The sequence below is a fragment of the Anthonomus grandis genome, chromosome 19 (assembly GCF_022605725.1).
Source record: "Anthonomus grandis grandis chromosome 19, icAntGran1.3, whole genome shotgun sequence".
Lineage (NCBI taxonomy): Eukaryota > Metazoa > Arthropoda > Insecta > Coleoptera > Curculionidae > Anthonomus > Anthonomus grandis.
This window is the reverse complement of record NC_065564.1, coordinates 6,586,624-6,603,670: the sequence shown is the minus strand read 5'-3', so window position 1 is coordinate 6,603,670 and position 17,047 is coordinate 6,586,624. Positions and strand designations below refer to the sequence as shown.

At 37.3% G+C, this 17,047-nt stretch overlaps 1 protein-coding gene across 8 annotated transcripts in view; it reads right to left on the bottom strand.

Moving 5' to 3' along the window:
- Positions 1–17,047, bottom strand: part of LOC126747428 (regulating synaptic membrane exocytosis protein 1) — a 91,760-nt gene that overhangs the window by 9,834 nt on the left and 64,879 nt on the right. For 7 of the 8 annotated variants that reach the window (XM_050456057.1, XM_050456062.1, XM_050456058.1 and 4 more), the window contains 7 exons: positions 16,831–17,047; positions 10,963–11,021; positions 6,827–7,008; positions 2,889–3,078; positions 2,673–2,832; positions 2,446–2,615; positions 2,225–2,384 (listed from right to left, as the gene is read on the bottom strand). In XM_050456057.1, coding sequence (XP_050312014.1) covers positions 2,225–2,384; positions 2,446–2,615; positions 2,673–2,832; positions 2,889–3,078; positions 6,827–7,008; positions 10,963–11,021; positions 16,831–17,047 — 1,138 coding nt within the window. Of the gene's footprint in view, positions 1–2,115; positions 2,149–2,224; positions 2,385–2,445; positions 2,616–2,672; positions 2,833–2,888; positions 3,079–6,826; positions 7,009–10,962; positions 11,022–16,830 lie in introns of all 8 variants that reach the window. The other variant, XM_050456064.1, reaches the window with a different exon arrangement.

The window sequence follows — 17,047 nt, the reverse complement described above, 5'->3', positions numbered from 1 at the left end:
TTTCCAAAAACTTAAATAAAAATGCTTCTAATTTATTGATTTTTTTTTTAAATTTTTTCAACAGAAGCTGAAGATCTTGAACCCTGAAGATGTGAATATATATTCGCGAAACGTCGCCAAGTTTAAATAAGATTGGACTTATTGCAAACAATAAATTGAACAATATTACAAACCCTGTATCCTAAGATTTTGAAGTCGTTTTTTATTAGTTCCAGGACTCTGAAATAACCACGTGTTGTATTCCAGAAATTTTAAGTATTTTTTAATGCTGGATCAAAAGAAATCATGGCTCTTAATCCCTGGAATAAATAAGAAATTACTTGGATAGAGAAAATACCGATTAATTCAATATGATGCCAAATATGTTCCAGATGCACCACAAGTCATTTTATTCCAGAGTTTTGGAGAACCTAGAAGTTGATTTGCAGGATTTTGACGTCATTTTTAATACTAGGAAATATGACTATAAATGTCTGAAATAAATATGAAGTTACTTTAAAAATTAAAGGAGCACTAGGTGTGACTTAAGTTACTTAGAACATGATTTCTAAAAAACTGAATAAAACAACTTATGATTAATGGATTTTTACACATTTTTCAATATAGCTAGAAAACAGTCTAAGGAATCTTTTAAAGTAAGAGTGAAGCTGATCTGAGCACTGGAAGTGGAGTTATGAGCGCAGTTACCTAGAACTGTCCTTCCTCTTAGACCTGACTTCCAATAACTTGAATAAAAATGCTTCTGATGAATGGATTTTCACGATTTTTTCAATGGAACCTACAAAACACTCCAAGGTATCTTTTAACTCAAAAAACATGCCAATCTGGCTTGATATGTTCCAGGAGAACCAAGTGATTGCACACACAAGATTTTGAAGTAATTTTTTATTAGTTCCAGACCTCTGGAGTAACTAAATGTTGTATTCCAGGCATTTGACCTTAGAATTTTTAACTTTGGAATAAAGGGAATCATGGATCTAAATGAGAAATTACTTCCAAAGTCTAAGGACCCATGAGAGCCGTAAAAACAACTCAAAAGGAACGATTATTTGAATATGACTTCAATTATCATAAAAAGAAAAGAATTTGTTAAAATAATACGGAATATGACTGGAAAAGGTGTTTTAACGCTTAATGCCTGAAATAGAATATGTAGTTTCAAAGATTTGATTCCTCATTTGTTCTAGGAATATTAATTAACCCATTGGATTCCAGGCTTTTGAAGAAATTAGAGGCTGTTTTCCAGGTCTTTGACGCCATTTCTAATACTGGAATGAATGCAAATATTAGTAATAAATAAAGAAAAGTCCAAGGAGTCTTTTAAAGTAAAAATGAAGTTGATCTGAACACTAGAAGTGGAGTTATGGCTCTTTATCTAAAAGTAACTTTCCTTCCTCTTGAATGTTGTTTTCTTGGACATGATTTCTAAAAACCTGGATAAATTAGCTTCTAATGCATGGATTTTTATAATTTTTTTAACAGAAGCTTAAGAACAGTCCAAAGAACCTTTTAAAGTATAAATGAAGCTGATCCGTGCTTTAGAAGTCGAGTTATGGCTCTTCATCTAAATCTATCTTTCCTTCCTCTTGAATTTTTTTTTCTTGGACATGATTTCTAAAAACCTGGATAAAACAGCTTCTAACGCATGGATTTTCATATTTTCTTCAATAGAAGCTGAAAAGAGTCCAAAAAATCTTTTAAAGTAAAATTGAAGCTAATCTGAGCACTAGAAGTGGAGTTATGGCTCTTCATCTAAACCTGCCTTTCCTTCCCCTTGAAACTGTTTTTTCTCTTGGACATGATTTATAAAAACCTGAGTAGAGCTGCTTCTAATGCACGGATTTTCACGAATTTTTCAATAGAAGCTGAAGAACAATCCAAAGAAACTTCTGACTGAAAAATGAAGACGATCTGAGCCCCAGAAGTAGAGTTATTTAAAACTTTATGACGGAATCCCCATTTTTATTACTCTATACATTTCTGAAATCCACTATAGACTAATTAACTATAGTCTACCCTAGCGCATCAGCTGCTAAATAATCTCACTTAAATCACCCGGTTAACGTAGGGTAAGCGCTTAAGCCTGGTAAGCTTACATCAAGAAACTGATCTTACCACAAATATTAACCGTGTCTAGCTAAACTCCCGCTGTTACAATAAAAATGTCAAAAATAATTCTCCAGTAAATTTTCATTAAAAAAAAAAGAAAAAACCAGAAACTTACGTCTCCTTTTATCGGCCGTGAGGCTCATGGTCCTGCCCAGCTCCCCCTTGACCGCCTTCAGGGACTTCAGGATCTCCTCGGGGTCCCTTAGCATGCGCGTGCAACTACTGCGCCTGCGGTCCCGGCTGTAAGAGGCCGGCGGAGGCACCGCAACCTGTTCCTGTAGATTTATTTTAAAAAATCCAGAAATTTATGGAGAATTAGAAGAAGGGGGGACTTACCGCTTCCGCTTGCTCCTGCGCACTCTGGAAGGAGGAGCGTCGCGATCCGGGTAGGGAGCGAGAAAAGTCTTTGCCGAGTTGATAGACTTCGACCTCCAGCTGCTCGGACTGCGAGGAGCCCCGCCGGGAGCCCCACGCGTGGTCCGGGTGCAGTAGACTCGCGCACTCACCTGTTCAGTAGAACATTTCGACCCTCAAAGTCCTCCTCAATACCAATCAACACTTACCGATCGAGTCGACGTCATCGGAGACGCTCCGTTGGTCGCCAAAGGTGCCCCTTTTACCAGCCCCCGCTATAGAGCCCCGCGGGGAGGTGTGCGGGGAGCGGCCCCTTAGTTGGCGGGGGTCCTCCAGGCGGCACCACACCGCCCTGTCGTCTAAAAACGCCTGTAAAACCCGAAGGGTTAAAGTGGGGAGCGTGTAAAAGGAGTTGAATCACTCACTTTTTGTAAGTCTACAGAGCACTCGCCCAAGAACGCGTGTTCGTTGTGAGGAATGAGGTCCCAGAGGGTGATCTCGAGCACCCGCTCCATCAGCTCGTCCCCCGGGACGTTCAGGAAGCTCAAGTTCGCGTTCCAGATCGGGTTTTGGCTCACGGGGGCCACGTCTGTCTGTTGACAGTGTTCCTCCGTTCTGAGGATCAAGAAATTGAGTTTTAACCCCCGGACTATAGGCGGCCATTTTAGTTTTACCCCCCTCTCTAAGGCACGTTAATTTTTTTTAGTCTGTCTGCTGTCATAAGGCGAAAAGAATCAATGACAAATGACTTATCTCTCAGGTTGCGAATGGCTTAGTATGGCGGCCATGTTGGATTTCTCCCTCCCTTTTGACACGTCAGCTTCCTGACATGCGTCCTCATAATTGACAAGCTGTCACTTTTGAAATCTGTCAAGTGTCACGATTTATGTTATTTCAGAGTTCAAAGGAGAGTTAAACTGTCATCTATTAGCAGCTGGGCCAATTTAAGAAATATAAATATGACGCGTGCACTGAAAGTCTAAATATGGACAGCCATGTTAGATTTCTCCCTCGCTTTGACACGTCAGTTTTTTTTTCAGCTGTCAGCTGTCATAAGTTCAAATGACTTATTTGTTAGGTTGTGAATGGTTAAGTATAGCGGCCATGTTGGGTTTCTCCCTCCTTTTGACACTCAGCTTCCTGACATGCGTAAATAGTTTTGAAATTTAATGACAGAACGTATAATAGGTTAACTGTCATCTATCGTACAAATAAAAGGAAACGAAATATCTGTCTCTATAAATATCTCTCTGAAAGTTTATACATAGGTAGCCATATTGCATTTCACCCTTCCTTTGACAAGTCCGCTTCCTGACATAAATGTACTCATAATTGACCATCGGCCATTTTGCACCTGTCAGTTTTAAGATCTGTCAATTGTCATTATTTAAATAGTTTTGAAATTCAATGACAGGTCACTTATAATAGGTTGACTGCCGTTTATCGTGCCAATAAAAGGAAAATAAATATCTGTCTGAAAGTCTAAACATAGGTAGCCATGTTGGATTTTCCCCTTCCTTTGACAACTCAGCTTCCTGACATGCGTCCTCGTAATTGACCATCGACCATTTTGTATCTGTCACTTTTAAGATATGGCAACTGCCATTATTTAAATAGTTTTGAAATTCAATGACAGGTGACGTATAATAGGTTGACTGTCATTTATCGTGCCAAAAAGGGGAAAATAAATATCTGTCTTCATAAATATCTCTTTGAAAGTGTAAACATAGGTGGCCATGTTGGATTTCCCCTTTCCTTTGACAAGTCGGCCATTTTGCAACTGTCATTTTTAAAATCTGTCAAATGTCATGATTTAAGTCCAATGACAGATGGCGTTCAGGTAATAACTGTTATCTACTAGCAGTTGTGCCAATTCAAGAAAAATAAATATGACGTATGCTCTAAAAGTGTAAATATAGGTAGCTATGTTAAATTTCCCCCTACCTTTGGCACGTAGTTTCTTGACATAAATAAATAAATATTATTTGTCAATTTACAAAATTATTTCTTATAGTATAAACTTTTTAAGGTTAAATATGACGTAACTTTGCTTCTAGTAGCTGGATTTTTTTCATTTTTACTTCTAAAAGTATTTTCATCTCTATTTAACGTTTTATTAAAGGAAACAACCAAATCCCTGCACTAGAACGATTTTTATGGGCATTTTTGAAGACATCGGCTGATTGCCACCCGGAGCTTTACTTCCGAAGTAAACTAAGTCATATCTTTGCTTCTACTTATTGGACTTCTTTAGTTTTTACTTCCAATGCTACTCTTATCTCTTTTTAACATTTTGCTAATAGAAACAAATAAATCCATGCGGTCGAAATTTTTATGGACATTTTTAAAAATATTGGCTAGTTGCATCGGCTGATTACCACCTGGATCTTTAGTTCCGGGGTAAACTAAGTCGTAACTTTGCTTCTGCTGATTGGATTTATTTAGTTTTGCTTCTAAAGCTACTTCTATCTCTTTTTAACGTTTTGTTGAAAGAAACAAACAAATCTGTGCACTATAGCGATTTTTATGGACATTTTTTAAGACATTGGCTAGCTGTAATCTAGATCTTTAGCTCTGGAGTAAACTAAGTCATAACATTGCTTCTATTGATTGGAATAATTTAGTTTTTGCTTCTAAGGCTACTTCCATCTCTTTTTAACGTTTTTCTAAAAGAAACAAATAAATCCATTTATTAGAAGGATTTTTATGGACAAAACAAAGGCATTGGCACTCATAGATCTTTAGTTCCGAGGTAAACTAAGTCATAACTTTGCTTCTATTGATTGGATTAATTTAGTTTTTGCTTCTAAGGCTAATTCCATCTCTTTTTAACGATATGCTAAAAGAAACAAAGAAATCCGTGCACCAGAAGGATTTTTATGGGCATTTTTTAAAGCACTGACTTTGTGTCACCTGAATCTTTAGTTCTGGAGTAAATTATATCAAAAAATAATTAGCAGTCGGCCATTTTCCAACTGCCATCTGTCATAATTTAAATCAAATGACAGGTGGCGTTTAGGTTAACCGTCCTCTATCAGCTGTTCCTGTGACACATGTGAATTATTTGACATGCGCCCGTACTATACGAGTGCGGCGACCACGTTTACATGCGCATGATGCTCGTTTGGCCTCGCGGCGCATTATGCCGTTAATTTGAATATTAAATTGCGACAGTAACTCGGTGGGAAACGGGAGGATTAAAAACGGCCTCCTCATACGCGGGTATTTTAATTAAACGTGAGATTTTGCGGGGATTTTCCGGCTGTGAGGGCCGACCCAAATTGAAATATTACCGAGGAAATTCCGGTCGGAAAATTAAGTTTATCCACCCCCCCCCCCCCCCCCATAGAGCGGCGGTAACGGATTACGAGCTCTCATATTTCATGAAGCGATTTTCCTACGCGAAACAAAGAGGAGAGAGGTTCCCTTTTTTTTTTTGTTCGGTTTTCCCTTTGATCCGGCGACATCAAAGTAAAATGGAAAAGAAAACAACTTTTCCTTCTTTACGGGGGGGGGGGGGGGGATAAGGGGGATAACGCGAAAAAAGCGTGTTTCTCCATCTATAAACGCCCACCGGAGGAGCGACTTAAGTTTTATTAGGGTTATACGAAATTACCCCCACCCTCCCCAAGTAATCCTGAAGAGTGCCCGGGGGTGGGGGATAAATATATTTCTGTCCCTTTTAAGGGACTGCGAGCAATGGCTTTCACTCCAAAGAGATTGCCGGTGCTAATTTTTCTTTTATTTTTGTTTTTTTATGATTTTCCAAGAGGCCCTTTTCTTTCTCACCCTTTCAAGGGAAATTAAGGGAAAATGGGAAAAATTGTGAGGTATGTTAAGGGTGTCTATAAGGAGTTACAAATCGCCGTAATTTTTACAATTTCCTATCAATTTTCAGGAAATGAAGCATTTTTTGTAGAACATATTCATAGATAAAAGCTTGTTCAGGAGTGGGGTAAACAAAGATGGCTGCCTACATTTACACATTCCGAGCAGAAATTTCTTTTTTCTTTTATTGGCACAACTGCTGATGTCATCTGTCATTGAACAATTGGTAGAATTCAATGTATGACAGATTGGAATCGACTGACAGGCATAACGGTTCATATCAAGAGCAAGGGGAATCTAACATGGCCGCCCACATTGACACATTCCAAGCATGCGTCAAATAATTCTTTCAATTAATAATTTTCGGTCTATAGAGGGGGCTAAATCTAATATGGCCGCCAACATCAAAACGGCGGCGGTGTCACCTGTCACACGGCAAAAATAACTTAAAAAATTATCACCGCCAGAGGGACGCGCCTTACACGCGCGAAATTTAAAAATAAAAACAAAATAGTATCTTTGACAGATGACTTACGTCAACGGTAAGAGGCAGAGGCGTGCGTACGCCTCAGGCAAACAACCGAACCCCAAAGTGTCATCCCTCGGGGCCAAATCATCCCCCGCTAAAACAGCCACGACGAGTTCCTTCCTCTCGTCGTGGTACCACACCTGGATCTGGATCCTTCCAGAGACGATCCGCTCCTTCGCCAATTGTTCCTAAGAGAGGAAAAACCTGCTTTTTTCTACACCCGGTTAAGGCTAGTCTACACTCAAAAGCACGTCTACACTCTAATCAACAAGCGGGAAGCAACAAGACATAGTAGAGGGGTGTAGAGCATTCAAATCTCGTGCCAGTTGGGACAGAAATAGCGGGTTAATTTAATCATGAAGGAGACCATACGCCTATCGGATTTTTTTAAGAAAAATATTTTAAAAGTTTCATTTAAGGACCTGCGAGGTGTGTGGTCTCCTAAAAAGTAAAAAACGCGTACCTATGTGTCTCCAGCGACGTCCATTAACTGAGCTTGGGTTAGAAAAGGAAAACAAACAAATTGACAGTTTTATTCGGTTTAATAATGCCTATAAATTGCACTGGAACGCACTGTCCCAGCTGACACAACATACAGTATATTAATTTTTGGTATTTTTTTGTTTGTTTTTAAATGTTCGTTTGGATCTATATTCGCTCTGTCTTGCTTTAATTTGGAACCAAAATGGCGCGGTCGAACGTCAAAAACGTCACTCCGACTGACGCATAAAAGAATGGCGGACTGTCAGATGTCACAAAAGTTTCGTGTTTAATTGTCCACAATGTCGCTTAGGTTAAGAGAAATAAACCAAAATGGCGAAGCGTCAGAAGTGTCATAAAATGGCGGATTGTTAGCTGTAATAAAATATAATTCCCATAAAGATTAGGCTACTTTTAGGCCAATAATACAATTGTGTCGTACGTCACAACTGTCAACAGTTGTCAAAAATTGTTCGCGTCAATGTCAAAATTTCAGTTAGACAAATGATAATGTTCCTTTTAAATTAATTGAATCTGTCATCTGTCAATGTCATCTGTCAAAATCAAACATTACATAGCTAATTGTCAATATCAAAACAAAATGGCCGAAGAATAAATTATCAATGAAAGTGAAACATATTGCCGCCAGGTTAGGAAATTAAGCTGCTTGTCTTGAATCTGACATCTGTCAATGTTGTCAATTGCTCATTAAAAATGGCAGATTATCATAACTTTCTTAATTCTTCAAAACTGTCAAAGAAATGACAGATGTCAATAACGTCAACATCAATATATGAATAAGATTCGGTTTTTTTAATTAATTGAATCTGTCATCTGCCAATTGCTCATGAAAAATGGCGGATCATCATGTATTCAAAAATGACGGATAACCATGACTTCTTTAGTGCCTAATGGCTTTCTTGTGAGGTTAGAAATATTATAGGTTTATGGTGGATTGTCAAATGTCAATGTCACAACAAAATGGCCGAACAGCAAATATTATAAAAAAAAATTAAACATCCGCCATATAGTCCCATGAACTGTCACCGTAAAAAGTTCAAAATGGCGGACTGTCATGTGTCTCAAACGTCAAAAAAATGACAGGTCATTATGACCTTTCTTCAATGTCAACATTTTAATTATTACAGATGGCAATTTTCCTTTTAAAAGCCAATTATGGTTTTGTGGTGGATTGTCAAATGTCAATGTCAAAACAAAATGGCTGAAGAACTGAAATTGTCAAAAAAACTGAAACATCCGCCATATTGTTCCATGAACTGTCACCATGATGAGTTCAAAGTGGTGGACTGTCACGTGTCTGAAATGTCAAAAACTGACAGATAATCATGATCTTCCTTCAATGTCAAAATCTCAATTAAACAGATCGCAATTTTCCTTTTAAATTAATTGAATCTGTGATCTGTCAATGTTATCATCGATTGCTCATTAAAAATGGCGGATCATCTCGTTCTTAAATCGTTAAAATTGTTAAAAAAGAGATAGATGCCACAAACGTCAACGTCAACATTTGAATAAGATTTTTTTTTTAATTAATTGAAACTGTCATCTGTCAATTGCTCATGGAAAATGGCGGATTATCATATGTTCAAAAATTACACATACTCATGACTTCCTTAGTACCTAATGGCTTTTTTATGAGGTTAGAAACATTATAGTTTCATATATTGTCAAACGTCAATGTCAAAACAAAATGACCGAATAATAAATTATTAATACATCTGAAACATTCGCCATGTTGTTTCATGAACTTTCACAAAATGGCGGACTGTGTCATGTGCTTAAGATGTCAAAAAAAATCTGAAAGACAAAGCATCGTTCAAGTGTCAAAGCCGTCACTTTGCTTTTGAGTCTTTTTATGTCAAAAAAAATTAACAAAATGGCGCTACAAATTTAATTGTCAACGCTGTCAATTATTTGGAAATATTAGTCAAGAAAAGTGACTGCTACTCATGATTTGTGAGGATATAATGGCCAAATCAAGTGAGCACACCTCATACGTTTAAAATATTAATTCAAGATGGCGGCGTGACAGATGTCAAAGCTGTCACAATTGAGAGATTGGAAAATGCACCAAAAAACATTAATACACATTGACAAGACAGACATTGATTTTTATATATTCATCTGTCACCTGTCCTTTGATTGATTGATTGATTTCCAAAAACCTGGATCAAATAACTTCTGATGCACGGATTTTCGTGATAGAACCTAAAGAATAGCCCAAAGAATCTTGTAAAGTGAAAATGAAGCTGATCGGAGCATTAGAAATGGAGTTATGGCTCTTTATCTAAAACTATCTTTCCTTCCTCTTGAAACTGTCTTTTCTCTTGGACATGATTTCTAAAAACCTGGATAAATCAGCTTCTAATGCATGGATTTTCATGATTGTTTTAACAGAAGCTTAAGAACAGTCCAAAGAACCTTTTAAAGTACAAATGAAGTTGATCCGTGCACTAGAAGTGGAGTTATGGCTCTTTATCTAAAACTATCTTTCCTTCCTCTTGAAACTGTCTTTTCTCTTGGACATGATTTCTAAAAACCTGGATAAAACAGCTTCTAATACATGGATTTTTATATTTTTTTTAAGAAAAGCTTAAGAACAGTCCAAAGAACATTTTAAAGTACAAATGAAGTTGATCCGTACACTAGAAGTGGAGTTATGGCTCTTTATCTAAAACTATCTTTCCTTCCTCTTGAAACTGTCTTTTCTCTTGGACATGATTTCTAAAAACCTGGATAAAACAGCTTCTAATACATGGATTTTTATAATTTTTTTAAGAAAAGCTTAAGAACAGTCCAAAGAACATTTTAAAGTACAAATGAAGTTGATCCGTGCACTAGAAGTGGAGTTATGGCTCTTTATCTAAAACTATCTTTCCTTCCTCTTGAAACTGTCTTTTCTCTTGGACATGATTTCTAAAAACCTGGATAAAACAGCTTCTAATACATGGATTTTTATATTTTTTTTAAGAAAAGCTTAAAAACAGTCCAAAGAACATTTTAAAGTACAAATGAAGTTGATACATGCACTAGAAGTCAAGTTATGGCTCTTTACATGGCCTCTTGAACATGGTTTCTAAAAACCGGTATAAAACCGCCTCTAGTCGTTTTAGATCTATCAAAACAATGCAAATGTCACGTCAGTATTTGATATAACTGTCAAATGTCAAAACGAGCTGTCAAATGTCAAAAAAAAAGCTGACGTGGGGGCCAAATTGAAACAAGACAGGCCCTGTTATACATCGATTGGTTCTAGCTACTATACACACTCTAATACATGTTAACGCTAGCTAAAACATTGATTTTATGACCTAACAGTTGTTTTAAAATTTAAAATATCCTAACAGATCGATATTGTCTCCATTCGTATGAAACATGTTCTATGTTAAAATAGATTTAGTAAAGCGGGAGGGCGAATTTACAAGAATATATTCAATTTCCCTAAAAAATCGTGTAAAAAAATGATTGCACACGTCAGTCTTGAACTCAAATGATGAGTGATAGAAGGAGTAAGAGTGATAGATAGAGTTCTGAACTTAGGCTAATCAATTCTAGAAGGTATATTAACGTCGAAAAATAATATTTGATTTTTTATTTGATTTTTGCCCCTAATTTGTTAACGGGAATTTTTGAATTTATACCGGGGTTTTTGGTAGTTTTCTCCTGGTAGGCGACGAGGGCCCCTTGTCGTTTTCGGTATCTGAAACAACCAGAAAAACGTACCTTTAACATGGTAAAACCACTTCCCCGGTACACCGGTGTAGATGGGGTAAAAAGCCCTGAAGATGCCTGCAAAAGTGCCGAAATAACGAGGCTCCATCAGTTTATCAATCAATAACATTTACCGCCCAAGAGCTGGTTTTAATTAAATAAAAACTTGCATAAGCGCTCATTAATTAATTAGGCACTTATTTTTTTTAATAAACTAAAACTCGCAGAACATCTCTTTAGGTAATTGAATATTCCTTAAAAAAATAATTTATTACTTTAAGAAAATCAAATTTAATTAGTTTAGGTGTCTTTGAATTCATTGAGTTATAATAAAAAATACTTAATTAATTATTAGACGTATTTTTTCTTGAATCGCCGTAGGTTGTATGCGTCGGCAAATATGTGAGGTGGAAGCCCGTTCCACAAAGAAGATGTTCTCCAGATGAATGAGTCCCGATACAGCGACGTCATTGGGGTAGGCAGGTGAACACGATGTTGATGAGCCGCAACTGCTAGACGCGTCCTTCTTGCCGGAACAGCCCTGGGTGGAATCAGGCCTGCCAGCTCAGAGGAGCACTTACCGTGGTAATAACGGTAGAATAAACAGAGATCAGCCACCTTTCTCCTGTGCTCCAGACTATACAGACTCTTTGTCAGTTCTGGTTTGTCGATAAGACGAACAGCTCTCTTCTATATAGAATCCAGCAGGTTTAAACTATGCTTGGGTGCAGAGCTCCAGACATGCGAGCGTATTTGAGCCTTATAAAGAGTCAGCAGCTGTTCTGGTGTATACAGTTTTTTCGTTTTGAAAAGCACTCCGAGTTTTTTGGAAGCCGCCCTGGCGACCTCAGCAACGTGGTCATGCCAGGACACACTGTTGGTGACCTCGACTCCTAGAAGATGTAAAGATAATTTCATTGGCAATGTTTTCCCTGCCATAATCAGCTCCGGGCCACCAAGGTTAGTCTTCATCGTAAATACTGCAGCCTGCGTTTTTTTAGCGTTAAAATTGACCAAATTGTTATCGCCCCACTCCAAGATTGCTCCAATATCGTTGTTGGTTGAAGCTACTTGTTGCTGCCTAAGATTCTGAGAACTTGCGGCTGTCGTTGGTTTGGCGGACTTAAATGTGGAAATAAGTGTGCTATCGTCCGCAAAGCTGTAGATTGGATTGACAGTGGTTCCTAGCAAATCGTTGATATATACCAAGAAAAGGGTGGGGGATAGAATGCATCCTTGAGGGACTCCAGCGTTAATGTTAAATCTGTCGGAGAGGTATCCATCGACGGCTACTTGGATTGTTCGTTGTTCAAGAAAACTTTTGATCCAATTCAATAATGAGTTTTGTATGCCGATTGAGGAGAGCTTGGTCAGTAGTCCCTCATGCCACACTCTGTCAAATGCCTTGGAAATGTCAAGAGCGACTAAGCGGGACTCGCCGTGCTTCTCCATGGCCTCCGTCCACAAGTGTGTGACGTAGGCCAGAAGATCGCCGGTGGATCTAAGCTTTCGGAAGCCGTATTGATGATCGCTGATTAGTCCAGATGATTCCAGATATCTTAACAGTTGTTGGTTGACTGCTTTCTCCATAATCTTCGATATTACTGGAACTAGTGCAATCGGGCGGTAATTGGAGGGCATCGTCTTCTTACCCTTTTTGGGTACAGCTTGCACTCGAGCAGTTTTCCAGCTTGTTGGAAATTGGCCCTGCTTATACGAACAGTCTACATAAGGGAGGAGTCAATTCGTCTGCACAACGTTTTAGTAATAGGGCTGGAATGCCATCGGGTCCAGAAGCTTTGTTGGGGTTTACGCTTTTAAGAATTTTTTTATAATTCGTTGGGCAAACGAAATTTCTCCCATCGATGAATTCACTCTTGGCAAATATGGCGGTGTTTTGCCTTGCGAGTGCAGAGTAGAATTGGACGCGAAGAGTTTACCCAGTAAGTTGGCTTTTTCCCTTGCTGTTACCGCGATAGAACCATCATCTGCTGTTAGGGGTGGCAAGGCCGACTTAGCAAATCGACTTTCGATACCGACCAGAAAGATCTTGTTCCATTTGGGCAGTTTAGCAGTTTGTTTTTGATCCTGTTGTTGTGACTCTCTTTGCATTCATCATTAATTCGCTTGCAGCTATTTCTGGAGGCTAAAAAGTTCCTCCGATTTTCGATCGAAGGATGTTGACGGCATTTGCGATATGCTGCGTTTTTAGTGTTTACTGTCTTTTTGCAATTCAGGTTGAACCATTGCTTGTTGTTTGATTGGCATTTAGTAGAAAAAGGGATATAAGCTTCCATTCCTGCCAAGATCGTCTCTGTAATTTAGTTTGCACATTCTGAGATGTTATTGGTTCTAAAGCAGACTTCTCTCCAAGGGAATGAGCGATAAAATTCCCGAAGATGGTTCCACTCTGCTGATACCTTCCGCGGCATCGGAGGATCCTGCGTTTTAACCTCCAACTAGCAAGAGACTGTTATCAATTTGTGGTCCGATGTTCCTAGGGAGGCATGTACTGATACTGTGTACGAGTCAGGGTCTGAAGCCAAGACCAGATCTAGGAGACTCGCGAACTCGCCGTCTCGATCGGGGATTCTGGTAGGTTCCTCCACAAGCTGCGTAAGCCCGCATATGGTGGCAAATAGCTCAGCTTTTTCAAGCATTGTAATAGTATTAATCAAATTTTGATTAAGATCACTTAGCTCTTTTACCTTCTCTGAAAGTTCCTCATTTACTCTAGTATATGAATCCACTTGTAGCTGTACTTCTTTCTCTTTAGTTTTTTAGATTCTGAATTTCATTCTTTAACCCATTATTTTCTTCATTTAAAGTTGCAATATGCAAAGAAAAATTAGCTTCTGCCTGTGAAACCTCGTCCTCAAATACTTGACTATTTCTACGCAGTCTCTCTAAATACCTGTCTTTTCCTTCCAGCTCCTTTAGCAAATGTTTAATTTTTTCGTCATATATCCTATTTTCACTCTCTCTTTCATTGTGACTATTTTGACATTGCTCTGAACATAAAATTTTGTAAACTCCTATTTTTACCACTGCTGTCATTCTTTCCAAATAACTTGGATGAAAAACAGAGTTGCAGACTATACAAATATAATTTAAAAAGAGCTTATTTTTACAACACTTAAAACTGCGAGACATCCTGTACTATTAAAATATTCAATTGATTTAAAACTTAATACATAAATTTACATAAAATTATTGATCTACCTACTCAATTCAGCAGATAATAATAAATGTAATTTAAAACGCCAAATAAATTCCCAGCAGCCTGGCCCAGTGCAACTACCTACTCAGTTCAGTGGCAGAACAAAGGTCAAGTTTCAGGGAAGTCAGGTCAGTTCAGCAATACAGGAAAAACCAACGCACGAGTGCGATGAACCCAGAAATACCAAACCAAAACTATTTAAATGCCAAACAAATTCCCGGCAACTTTGCCCAGTGCAACCACCTACTCAGTTCGGTGGCAGGACAAGGCCAAGTTCCAGGGATGGCAGGTCAGTTTTGAAATACACGAGACAAACGCACGTCAAAAAAACAACACATGAGTGCGGTGAACCTCGGAAAACCAAACAGACCGAACAAAACAAAACAAAATAATTGAGCAATTACCGGCAAACGCGTAGAACGAAAACACAACCAGTTGATATTCTGAACGTTAAAATCACCCATGACGATGATTTCTGCGCTTGGGTGGTCAATTTGCAGATGGTTAATGCAATCAACCAGGTTCAAAAAGAGCCGTCTATATTGGGTGTCGCTTGGTGGTCTGTAGATACAGCAGATACATTTCGTGGCACCACTGGCTATTATTTTGAACCACATGACGTCGAAGTCCGCAGGTTCAAGCGTTTCCTCCCGCTGGCAACTCAAATCGTTCTTGACAAATACTGCCAATCCAAAGTTTAGTCGAAATCGGGTGTGTAGATCGTATCCAGGATAAATGAGGTGAACATTTGTTGTTGAAGGTTTCACCTTTGTTTCTGCCAATGCCAGAATGTGAGGCTTATTTTAGGCATTAATATTTTTAGGCTTTTTGATCCGCCTGATGGACCCCCCCCCGACCAGCCTCCGCCCGAAGATCCGAATGGGAGGCGAGTTTACCTCCGGAAAGTTTTGGTCGTGAGGGCGCCATCATGCATTTACTTTTCTTCTCCATTTCCCCTTTGGAAACCGGACACATCGACATGACGGCGAAACGTGGGTTCCATGGAACCACTTCACGCCGCCTAAGTCCTATGTGGTGGTATTGAACCGGGCGATGCAAGTGGACAACATCTACCACCAAAAGGGTATAGGTTTTTTGAAACAATTTACTTTGGAAAAAATATGCATCTTTTTAATTAATTATCTTTCAAGTAATTAATTAACTAAAGGACATTTAATTAATTCCTTTTGAGAATAAAGGAATTAATCTTTAATTCCTTTATTCTCAAGTAAAAATAAAGCCTTTAATCAAGTACCTAATTAATTAAATTAAAACATTGATTAAATAATTTTCTAAATAACTTTTTAAGTAATTAAATATTTTTCAAAATAAATTAATCAATTAATTAAAAGCGTCTATTAAGTTAGTTTTTAATTTAATTAAAAAAACTCTGTAAGGTTACCGCAATTTTTTTTAATTAAGTAATGCTTAAAAGCAAATTATTAATTAATTAAATATTCTTAAAAAAAAAATAATTTAGTTAATCCAAATTAAATTAATTTAAATCATAAGCAAATTTTTAATTATTATATATAAACTCCAAAAAAATATAATTAATTAACAGTATTCTTAAAACCAGCTTTTAGTTAATCAAGTTACCGCAAAAAATAGTTAATTAATTAAAAATGCGAATTTTTCTTGGGTAAATTTGTTTTGAGACAAAAATCCATATTTTTAATTAATTAACTTTGAGTAATTAATTAACCCAAGGGCTTGGTTTCCAAACCGATTAATTAAGTAATTAATATAGTTTTTGATTTAATTAAGAAAACCCTCTAAGGGTACCACGTTTTTTTTACGGAAAGCAATTTTTAATTAATTAAATAATCTTCAAGAAAATCAAATTGAGAGAAATGCACTTGAGTGTTCTTAAAAGCGTTTTTTAATTAATCGAGTTATTGTAAAAATAGTTAATTAACTAAAAATTAAAATAATACATATGTATTTTTAAATATATAACCTTAAGTAATTAATTAACCTTAAAACTACTTTCTTGGTACTATTTCCTCTGTTTTTAATTAAGTAAAATTGAATTTTTGATTCGTTTATTTAAAAAAAAATTAATGTCGGTAAACTACTTTTTAATTAATTAAAATAAAGATAAATTATTAATTAATTAATGAAGGGAATATTTAGTTTTTTCAGGTAGAGTACAGGTACAGGTACAGTGATTTTTTCGCAAAAGCAGCTTTAAATTAATTTTAAAAATTAGTTAATTTTTGATTTAATTAAGGAAATCCCGTAAGAGGACCAATATATATTTATTTTAAATAAACTAAAACCTAATTAATTAATTTGCACTAATCTAATTAATTAATTTAAGTGTCTTGAGGAACCGGGTAATTAAAAAAAATCAAGTAATTATAAAAAAATATTTAATTAATTAAAAATGAAAATAATACGTTTTTCGGAACAAAAATGCATATTTTTAATTAATTAATTTTCCGTGATTCTTTCCATCATAACCGTCCATAATCAGAATTAATGCTGATGGCACTTAAGGTAAAATTTAATTAATTAATTTTAGGGGAATCCCAAAAACACAGAGACGTAGTCAAAAAAAAAAATTTCGACTTACCCACGTGCAGTGCGGTCACGTTCGCCTCCGAGGTCTTCCGCCCCCCCACCCCTGAAGAAGGGGGCGGCAGGGGCGGCTCGTCCAGGAAATCGCACATCCTCAAATCGGTGGCGTGCTCCACCAACAATTCCACGGTATCCCCAGTGTGATGGTCCATAATGGCGCACACCTCCTCGAAATTTCGATCGATCAGGGACACCCCGCCCCACTCCAGCAC